We start from the raw sequence: 11,326 nt of genomic DNA on the forward strand, positions 1-11,326 counted from the left end.
ATCAGTGTGGGAACGTGTGTATGAATGGTTGTAATTCGCTTTGGACACAAGCGTCTACTAAAGGCCCAAAATGGAAATGGAAATAGAAAAAATGGAAAAAGGAGGGAAATAGATTGAACCATGGACCCGTTTCCTAATTCAGTGATGATGACCTAGGGAGTGTGTGTGGATGATCATTTCACCACCCTACCCTGGCCTGAGTCAGACTGATGGGGCTCGTTGAGGCTGCACACCTGTTGCATATTGAGCAATAAGCGGCAACAGGTTCAACAAGCTGTCACCACACACTTTCATGGGAGAGCTCCTGCACACCAGCATGGAGCACCATTGTCATGTATCATCGTCTGCAACTTTACAACAAACAATTACTTATTACAATGGTGGTGTCTTCCAAAACCACCACCCTGAGTTCTTCTCTGGAGGAGCCCAGTTAAAGTCCCCTAGGTGCAGTGTGGCATTGGCCTTTTTATCTGAGCTCAATGTAATCCATATCCAGGGGGACGGATCAATCTTAATGTTATGGTACAGCGTACAAAAAAACAACGATTGCAGGAAGAGTCAGGAAGTAGGAAGTAGTCAATTAGCCAATGATCTGTGTTTGACAGACAGACTTTCCCACCATGCGTGTGTGTAGGTGTGTGTGCAGGTCATTCCCGGTGTGCCTATTTGCACTTCAAGCGATGGTTCGTTGTACAAAACAAGCCATTCGCGACCCGGTCAGACGAAGACCAAAAGCAGCCGTTGTCTGACATGAATAAAGCACATTTCAGTTACGGTTCAGAGATGAAGGGGAACCAAACGGATGGTCCTTCTCCTCCTATTCCCCTTAAAACACGGCCTTTGATCATGGACAGAAAGCTCTTACGCTTTCTCAATATCGACTGTCCGGACCCAAAGAGACAAGTCCCATCCACACGTACAACCACAGAGGAGCAGGAGCTGCCTAGAGAAGGCTCGCTGGCTCGAGTCTCGCTCCACGTCGAGGGGCAGAGGTGCTCCACGTTACCCCATTTAACCCTAACTAACCACAACTGCTCCCAGCAAACACCCTGTTATAAATGGGTTAATATGGGGGCATTATGTGTAGATTACTTTGCGTGGTTCGGAAAGTGCATATTAGTAAAACTAGCCTCCTGACCCATGTTCATCTCCTGTTCTATAATGCATGCCGTGCATGTTTATTCATCCGTGTGTTGTTTGTGCGTGTGTGTGTGTGTGTGTGTGTGCGTGTGTGCCTGTGTGTGTGTGTGTGTGTGTGTTCATAATTGACACCTGTAGTTGCAGACTTGTGCAGCGCAGAAAAGATAATCCCAGGATTATTTCAGCCACACACGCACGCACACAGACACACATAAAATTAATTACTGCTAGTTATTACTACTCAGTAGACCTCATGGCCCTTATAAATCTGTAGTCACATGGAGTAGAATCCCCCACGCTCAACACACACTAATTGAGAGGTGTGGCATGGACTCCCTATGATCACACATCAACATTAAGCCTGATTTACCCGCATAATTTCCTGTTCACTAATATTCACCAGATGCACAAAACCAAATTGATTTTGATCACATTCAATTATATATACATAGGAATCTATTCACCCATGTTCTTCTGAAGCTTTTAATCAATCTAGTTATTTCTAGTCTAGTCAATACATGAGGTTAAAAGTCAGTTGGACTCAGTGTTGAAACACTGAAACACATGAAGACCAACAAGGTTAGCAGAGTTCTCTTCCCTAGGCAAGGTATGCAATGCATGCAGAAGACACAGCAGGACTGAGTAATCCAGAGAGAAAGATATAGAGAGAGAGAGTAATGGAGAGAGAGACACAGAGAGACAAAGAGACAGAGAGAGCAGGATTGATGACAGCACATTACAGTCTGGCGGTGAAGATTTCATCGCTGCTCATGCTGTATATTGTGGTATCAGCTGATCCACAGGCTACACCATTGTAGCGCTTGGAGTTGGGGTTTTATTTCCCAGTGTCAGTGGGGCTTTGTCTCATAATGGGTTTGGATCTGGTCCCATGCTCAGTGTTTTTGTCTTTCCTCTGACTGAATGAGGACTGGTAGCCCTTTCCTCAACTGCGTCTCAGATTGTGAACGTACTTCGAACCCGGCAGATATTAATGAATTGGTGCTGCACCAAGTAGAATAAAACCATATTTTTATCCCTTGCATCTATGTTCTCTCTTTGTCTTGGTGTCTCTCCCTCTCTATTTCAGTCCCTCTCTTTTTCTCTAACCCTCTTTCCACCATCTCCCTCCCTGCCTCTCGCTCTCATTCAAATTGAAATCTAATTGGAACAAGGCAGCTTAATTATCATGACAAACATTAACATTTGCATAGCCAACGCCTGACAACACATTATACTGGAGCAGTATCATTCTGAACACAAACAATAATGAACACCAATCAAAGTCAATCCACACGAAGGAGGTTGTCACGACTCATCTTCATGTTTCATTAGCGACCCAGAACATGTATGCCTGTCTGTCTGCTTGTCTGACTGTCTGAACTAATTACCTGGCAGAGTATGCCTCTCAGGTGTGGTGTGGATGTGTGTTGTTGAATGGTTTGGTGTGATGTGTTGTGGCTACATATCCTTTTGGGCATCCATTAATTGATAGTTCATGTCGAATTCTTTCATTGTTTTGTTTTTTTAGATAATGGAAGCAGGTTAAATGTATTTTACTGTCTATGGAGATCGATGCTGAACAAGTCTTCTCTCTCTCTCTCTCTCTCTCTCTCTCTGTGCAGACAGCTTAGCTGCTCCCTTCAATGTGACCCTCAGGGATCTGAAGGCCAACTCTGCCGTGGTGACATGGGACATCCCAGAGGCAGACTTTGCCATCGGCTTCGCTATCACACAGCAGGTACTGACGGTCACACACGCACGTTCCCGCGCACACATGCACACAAGTTTGTTGAACGTACCAAAAAACACTAATGGAAATAATTATAATTCGTCACTAGTTTACAGCCAAAATGTCTGTCTGTCTGTCTCTCTCTCTTTCTCTCTCTCTCTCTCCCCCTCTCTATCCCTCTCTCTCTCCCTCCCTCTCTCTCTCTCCCTCTCTCTCTCATCATGTGTCGTCTCGTATTATAAGAAGTGACAGGCGATGCCTCGGCGAGGCTGTGTGTCCCCTCACTCTTGACAAGTGTTGGTGGAGGATGACAGCTGTGTGAAAGAGAAATAATTGATACTTCTTCCTTTTCTTGTGTACATGCACAGATCCCCCCCCCCCCCCAACACACACACACAGACAAAAACATTTCTATGCATGGGAATGCCCACCTACATGAATGATGTTCCGACGTCGTGAACGGAAGGGACTGATGGTGGTCTAGCAGTTAGTTAGTTAGTCTAGCAGCAGCTGACAGTCTGCTTCAGAGCCATGGTGGAAATGTCCCCTTTTTAACAACCAATTATGCTACATCTTCATCGCATACGTTTCCATGCCAACGTGAATTAAATTCAAGACAGATGAAGCACTTTGCTGAACAGTTAGGGATCTGGACCGCAATGTTGGGTGGATCTCATCCATTCAAATCAATCACGGAGCTTCACAAACCATCTGTTGCATTCACTGTAGCGACCGCATAGCCTGCAACTCCATTGCATACTGTGAAACGCAGGGTCAAAATACAGCTGTTGGCTCTTCTCTTTTCAACATTGAAACATCTGCACTGAACATCTGCAGTATAATGGTTATCTTTACCTCATTTAGGGGTAGCAATCTGCACAGCACAGCACATACAAAAGTAGGTCAACAGGAAAATGTATAAATTCTAAAGTGGCTTGCAGACTGGCCCAACTAATGAACACCTATTATATGGTTGGTAGGGTGTTGGTGTTTGCTACCCTTACATCACCAGACCAATTCGCAAAGGCACATAAATCCTGAATGAAACTCTCCGATTATTTTTCAATGTCCACGGGGCGTTAACAACGAGCACCAACTAAAATGCCTCTGGATGCAAATTGGTAGACCAACACCCAATCAGAGCAAACAAAACGTGCAGCATATCGTATCGAACCCAATGCCAGCTGGAAGTCTGTCTGAATAGGAGGGGAACAAGAGTAACTGAACCATGAGCTGGCAGATTTATCTGGTTCCCAGGCTAGGTCTTTTTGGAGTAGTGTGCAAACACCAACCTAATAATCGGTTTCTATAGTAGGGCGTGCAATAAGCCCTCCTTGTGTAATTTAACCTGTAATCTCTTTCTTTCTCTCTCGCTGTCTTTCTGTTCTCCCAACAGAAGAAATATGGACGCATGCTGCGCTTCATCCAGGAAGTGAACACCACCACAAACTCCTGTGCATTATGGGACTTGGAGGAGGAGACGGACTACATTGTGCACGTCCAGTCCATCGGCATGCTGGGGCCCAGCCCGCAGAGCAAACCCCTGAACTTTCGGACGCCCAAAGAGGCCGAGACGCTGGCCTCCGAGAGTAACGGTGAGACGTGTACGCACGGTAGATCCATATTGTATGCTTTTTAGACAGCAAACACTTTGATCCAATGCATCAAACACGATATTCATCTTTGAACGAATAACCATTACATTTAGGGCATTAAGCAGACGCTTTTATCCCAAAGCGACCTGCAATGGTTCATACACACATTTCACACACCGACGACTGTGTCAACCACGCAAGCTGACAGCCAGCGCGTCTCGAGCAGTGGCATCAGGTGTCTTGCTCAGGGACACCTTGACACTCAGCGAGAAGCAGCCGGGGTTTGAACTAGCAACCTCCCGGATTACAAGTCGACCCTACCTCCAGAGCTAAGCCGACCCCAGCCACGTCATGTTGATGCAGGTGAGGCCTTAAGCCCGAGGAAGGCTACAGGCAGACAAAGGACATTGGCGTTTTGAATTCAGAGCCTTTCAGAGGCTGGGAGTCCCACAGCCCCCTAACCGCTAGCTTATCCTGTCACCCTGTAGGTATAGGCCCTGAATGTGCAGCGATTGCATTCCTGCAAGTATCCATTGCTCACTGTGTGAACCTCGCGTGCAAATCCTCCAATAAAGGAAACCTGGAGGAAAAGGAGATTGCTGGCGAGCTCTTGGCCCTCAGCCGGCCGAAGGGAATAGTGTAGTGCTGGCTTTCGGAGAGACTTACAAAGTGCTTATCGGGAAAAAGGAAATAAAACAATGAAAAATCAACAAGGACCTAAAATGTGTGCTGTGAAATGGAATTTCACAACAGAACGCTTCCGGCGCCCGCCCCTGCTGTCCGTAGCGGAGGCCGGGACGTGTGGAAAAGTTGTGATGCAGGAGGGTGGCTGTGCACTGCTCCTGGCCGTGTATTGATGCGCCTCTCTGTGGGATTCACCCCACATGCCCCCCTTTGCCCCGTTCCCTCCACAGTAAACTACAGTCAGAAGGAAGGCGTTTGTGGCAGAGGGCAGCAGGGATGGAGGCAGGGTGCTGCAAGGTGGAGCAGTGAATCGATGCTCCTTTGGCCGGAGACCTCCTCTCTCATCTCTCTCTGCTTTCTCTCCTCGAGTCCACACCCGTCATTTAAGCGGCAGGCGGGTTCATTGGGTCAAAGTGGGGGTGGAACTCTTGATCACTGGACTTCGAAGGATAAAACATATTTCTAAAACACAAGAATTTAGATAACTTTTCTATTTTTCCAATCGCCCATGGTAAATGTCCGTATGTGCACGGACCTAGCCTTGCATATCTTTCGTCAGCCTTCCAGTTTTTCAAAAATCAATAGTCTTGTTGAACGAGAGGGATTTGTTTGTCCGTTGCTGGTATATGTGAGTCTGGCTTTCTTATTTATTTCCTCGGGCTAAATGGCAGACGATTTCCAGTCCAGCTCACTAAACCTAAAACAAATAACGTAGACGCTCCACTTCTCTCTCTCTGTCTCTTTGTCTCTCTGTCTCTCTTGCTCTCTGCCTCTCATGCTGCACTATCTAACTAACTCATATTTAAATAGCCAATAAAACAAAGAGAGATGCAAACAACGTCTCAGGACACTACTAGTCCTCTCCGAGTGGAAAATACATGCCACAAAAAGAAATGGATGGGATATCGCATTAGCAAACGTCACGATAAACAGACTACACACCCAGAGAGGTGCAGGGAAGAGAAGGGAGGAAAATGACATAGGCACGGCTGTCACGACACGGCCGAGATGGTGAACGACAGCCCACTCCCCAGTAATGTGGTGGAGGCATGGAGCTTTCTGGAGGGGAATGCCTCGAGTCTGCTGAGTTATGCTGCTCATTCGCTGACAGCTGGCACTTTGCAAGAATCTTGTGTGTTAGTCTGAGGGCAGTTGGAGATAGAATTGCAGCAGTTCACTGGCTCTGATGACCACCCACCGCCAACACTACCACCACCACTCTTTAAGAAACAAGTGCAATACACATATACAGATTAAGCCCAATACTTTGAATACTTGAAACATCTTTGCAAATGTGTGTGTGTGTGTGTGTGTGTGTTTGTGTGTGTCTGTGTGTGTGTGTGTGTGTTTGTTTGTGTATACTCCTCCCCATCCTATCCAACTTCTCTCAAAACCCACTCAACACACACACACACACACACACACACACACACACACACACACACACACACACACACACACACACACACACACACAAACTCATACACATCCTCACCTCCTCAGAGTGTGTCTGTGTGATTCATTATCCTCCACTCGTATTCCACAGAGCCATAGTTTAGCTCCTAGTACCAGACCACCTCCTTCTCACCGTCTCCTTTTCACAGCCTATTTCTTGGGTGTTGGTTTAATTACTTCTGGCTGGCTCAGAACCCCAGGAGAACAACTGAGAGGTTTAACAGACACTCCTTTACAGTTTTTATATCTTACTACAGCAGATTTAAACTACATTGTGAAGGGGGTTGTCTCTGAATTGACTTCCCATCACTGGAAAGTATGGCAAAACAGTGATTTGTTATATGGACGCATGACAAAGAACTTGAAATTGTTTTATTTTATGAGGGGTGACAAATAATCTGCTGAAAACCTATTTGCAATTTCTTTTTTTCATTAAAAGTTTGATCCATAGATTAGTTTCTACAAACTCTCTGTCTGGAAATGGTTCATTTTAAACCCCCGTTCTCTGTGATTAGAACTATCAGCTGTTCTTAAAATGAACACGTTCTACTACAATGGAAAAAATGATATTCTGTAACAATTAACAATAACAAGGAAGCAAACAGGCAAAAGGCACCTTTTTACATGTCTAAATTTCTTTATGTTTACTAAATAATTATAATTTCATTGAGGACGCATGCGAACACATTCAGGAAAATACTTTTTGGACCACCCAATCTTTTTCCCTGTTCACACAGCCATCAAGGCTGCCTTTAATGTCACAAAAGCCAATTCAAAGACTACAGAGTATTTTCTCTGCTGTCCCATATCTTGCTGATCTGTCGGATGGAACAGAGGAAGAAGAGTCTGCATAATAGTGAGAGGGTTTGGTTCTGCTCTGCCCGCGTCTGCAACTGCAATGGATCTGAAGTCTTGGAAGGATTAGAATGAAAAAGAGAACGGGGAATTGTACAAAATGTAGCATGGTTTCAACGGATCACAGGGAAGTGTTTGGTGTGTGTGTGTGTGTTTGTGTGTCTGTGTGTGCGTTTTTGTATGTCTGTCTGACAGAGAGGTTAATAGAGGGGGAAACTGGCAGTGAAACCAGTGATATGGCAGAATGAGAAATTAGTTGAAAGAGTTCAAAACAGAGACCATTTCTGCTGTCAGAGAAGAAAAAGTCAGAATGTGTGTGTGTGTGTGTGTGTGTGTGTGTGTAGTAGTTTGTAACACATATTACAAACTACTACATATTACAAACTAGCACACCAATATGTGAAAAACCAATGATTGAAGGATCAAGGAAAAGGATGAAAGGCCTGCAGATAAACTAAAACAATTTACTATTGGTTGAACATGCTTTTTATATCAGTTTCTCATATATTCCAATTTTCATATTTCAGTTTGATTATTCTATTTCTGTTCCGAAGCAAGTTTTCAGTTAGAAGCAAAACAACAAACGGAAGCCATTTTCTCTACTCACTATGCATTGCCAGCTCTGCCATCTGCCTCATCAACCTGCTGTTCCCTATTTATGAGTCTGAACTATATTACTGCCTTGTTGTATTCTGCTCTAAATAGATAACCATTGCACGGTGAAACCTGGCTGATAAGAATGATTCAATAATCAAGCCGTTTGCTTACCAAAAGTATCTTGGTTGCCAGCCGTTTTGTATTTGGCCTAAACATTAGGCTTAATGTAATGCCAACTCTCCATTGGTGGGAGGTATTTGCAAGCTGTTTTGATTGTTGTGTATGTCGGGAAACTTATTCAGATGGTAATTTACGGATCTTAATCTTAATGTTGAAAAACTGCTGGCTTCAGAGTTTTCACATTTTTATTGCATTTGTTGTGCGATCGCCTTTGATGTATCATTCATTGGCGAAAGAATACTTTTAGATCTGAATATAATCGAAAGTTAAGTATTCTCTTTGTTCCAGGAGCACAGGCCCAAACAACATCAGGGGGATTTGTGAGGATGCATCAGTGAGGGTGCTGGCTTACAAGTTCAGTTCGGGTCTCGCACTGATGCACTTTAATTTGTTAATACTGGCCACCGGACGCTGGCTGCTGGAGTGAATTGCTCAGTGCTAGAAGCCAGCAGAGCGTGTGGCGTGGGCTTTCTGATTTCCCGAGTCTGTCTCAATAAAAAGAAAGGGCTGTCTACAACAAGTTGCAGCGGACCACGGATTGAGTAATTGATTTCTGCAACATAAGAGCACGAAAGTCCCGCGCTAGACGGTTCTGTCAGGCTTACATGGTGAAATCCACCGTGAAGTTCTAGCAAGACGAATGGGCATGAGCGCAGCACATTCGCATACAAACAGGCACAGACACACTCAATCCATGCTATTTCCCTTCTTTACTGTTGCCCAGTTGACATTGGTGTCGAGTAGTGATCTATATCAGAGTCCTGATCTCCATCAGGATAAGAATCAGCTTGGATCATTCTGACTTTTGTGATTTACTCTTTATCTTATCCTTCAACACTTGATGCCCTCTCTCTCTCTCTTTATCTCTGGTATGGAGGGTCAATCCTCCTGGTCAATCTCTCAATCATTTCCCTAAGAGAGGCTTACAAACTAGTTAGATCGACTTTGGTTCAAATCCTTACTCAGTGTGTGTGTGTCTGCTCTTTGTGTTGACCACCATCAACACAACATACCTTTTTTGTACTCTAGCACTTCTTTCATCCTCCCATGGTTCTCAAAGACGTTGTCTTTTGTTTTTCCGAAAGGCTGCCCATCACGCATCATGTTTAATGCCAAGTACCTGCAGCTTGCCATTTCTAGTTTCAGGAGCCATTTGAAAAAATCGCTGCACAAATGAATGTTACAGTGACGAAATAACCTATTTCAGTGCCAGACTTTATAAAAGAGTCCCTGTTCCTTTGTTGTGTCGCCTGCAGACGAAGTGACCATGGAGGAGGTGGGCCAGAGCGCGCAGCTTAGGGCCGGGGAGCTGATCATCATCGTGGTGGTCCTGATCATGTGGGCAGGTGAGACTTTGTTATACCCCACGAGGTCAACCCCCACACCCTGCGCATGGTTATAGGGTTCAATGTGTTTCAACGGTATGGGCTTGCTACAGATAATCTGGCCCGTCTTTGTGGCGCTGAGGGTGACTGGGGGGTCAGTCGTTTGTCTTGTGAGGTAAGGTTTCATTACCCTTGCATGTCGAATGATGACTGTCGCTTAATAAGAAATATGTTCTCATACAGGCTGCTCTCTCTGTCTCTCTCTCTCTTCCATTTCCCTCTCTCTCCTGCCCTCCCCCTCTCTGGCCTTCCTGCCTCTCATCTATAGGTGTGATTGCGCTCTTCTGCCGTCAGTACGACATCATCAAAGACAACGAGCCAAACACCAACAAGGACAAAGCCAAGAACTCCTCAGAGTGCAGTACGCCTGAGCACCAGTCGGGGGGGCTGTTGCGCAGTAAGGTATAACCAACCACCACAACCAACCCCTCTACTGTTCCTCCCCAACCCTGGGCCCCTACCCGAGCTACAGCGGGCAGGTGAATGGTCCCGGACACCTCTTGACCATCTGCATTATAATCTGCATTATAATTATTCATGACAGGGTTAGCCATTTTGTTTTTCTAATTCTACTTTTGGGCATTATCAATAATACTGCACAGATGGTCAAAATATTCCACAATCTGCCTCACACTACGTCATATATTCTGCCTTTAGAAAATAAGGCTGATCTACTTTCGTGACAAGAAACATTTTTCTAAAACCGACTTGAATCCAAATCCCATGTCTCTACCTATCCAACATCCAGCCCCCAATGACAGCTCATCTAAATTCCACTGTCCCCGGTGTTCATGTACAAAGTGACAAAACCAAATCAAAAGAGCCTGCCAAAGTTCTCATCTCCTGCTTCCCTTTCAGCATCCCAGGAACAACAATAACAACAACAGAACTCCATCTGTCAACATCATCGAGGTGTGACCGCTGGGACGCCGTCTCTTTATAAAGACTTTGTGTTCCTGCACAGAAGCAGGCCCGCCACTCTTTGTTTTTTCTGGCCATGAGGCAGAGGGAACTTGTTGTTGGAGGAGGCTCCTCCGATAGGGGAGAAGGGCGCGGCTCTTCACAGGCTGCTGATCATGGCCTGGCTTCCGGTGGCTGGGTTGAGAGCAGAGGCTGCCGTCACGCGAGACTTTGACCGTGGCGTTGCAGGGGTGCTTAGTGGCTTCCCCGCCACGGCAGAGATAAGGGCCAAGCGGGCACGGATATGAGTCTTGATACAACAAGCCCTAAACACGGCCCAGGTCCAGCCTCCAACCAACCTGCACATGGAGACTGAGAAAGATTGATAGAGCGAGGGACCAATTATATCTTCGTTCTCTTCACCCTCCCCCCTTTATCACCTGTTGCTGTACCCGCCGTATTACTGCACGTAGCCAACAAACACAGCCTTTTTGGAGATGCCGCGGCACAGAACAGTGAGACCTGCCCTCTTCAGGGGACCCCCCCCCCCCCCGGCAATCAACGCCCCCCCACCCCAGCCTTCACGCCCTGATCTTTTATTATTGATTTTCCTAGTTTGGTGGAAGATGCAGCACTCAGATGTGTACACAATGCTATTTTTCTTACTGTTCCAGTGCTATTTCCTGTCCATTTACCCTGCCATCATCTTTTTCTCATCTCTGAAACTTCTGGGAAATGTTGTCTTTCTGCCAGATGGTTTTCCCCTCTCAGGGAATCCTGTCTCTGTGGGGCTCATGTAGGGGCCC

General features: G+C 45.7%; 1 protein-coding gene across 1 annotated transcript in view; it reads left to right on the forward strand.

Annotated features, from left to right (window-relative positions):
* Positions 1 to 10,618, forward strand: part of fndc5a (fibronectin type III domain containing 5a) — a gene marked incomplete at its 5' end in the record, with an annotated part of 21,247 nt that extends 10,629 nt beyond the window's left edge. Inside the window, 5 exons of the mRNA XM_079751894.1 lie at positions 2,763 to 2,878; positions 4,266 to 4,464; positions 9,492 to 9,581; positions 9,889 to 10,022; positions 10,479 to 10,618. Of these exons, the coding sequence (XP_079608020.1) occupies positions 2,763 to 2,878; positions 4,266 to 4,464; positions 9,492 to 9,581; positions 9,889 to 10,022; positions 10,479 to 10,538 (599 nt within the window). The 3' untranslated portion in view covers positions 10,539 to 10,618. The remainder of the gene's footprint in view (positions 1 to 2,762; positions 2,879 to 4,265; positions 4,465 to 9,491; positions 9,582 to 9,888; positions 10,023 to 10,478) is intronic.
* Between the last annotated feature and the right edge of the window lie 708 nt (positions 10,619 to 11,326).

Source organism: Pollachius pollachius (genome assembly GCF_949987615.1).
Source record: "Pollachius pollachius genome assembly, chromosome: 15".
Taxonomy (NCBI): Eukaryota; Metazoa; Chordata; class Actinopteri; order Gadiformes; family Gadidae; genus Pollachius; species Pollachius pollachius.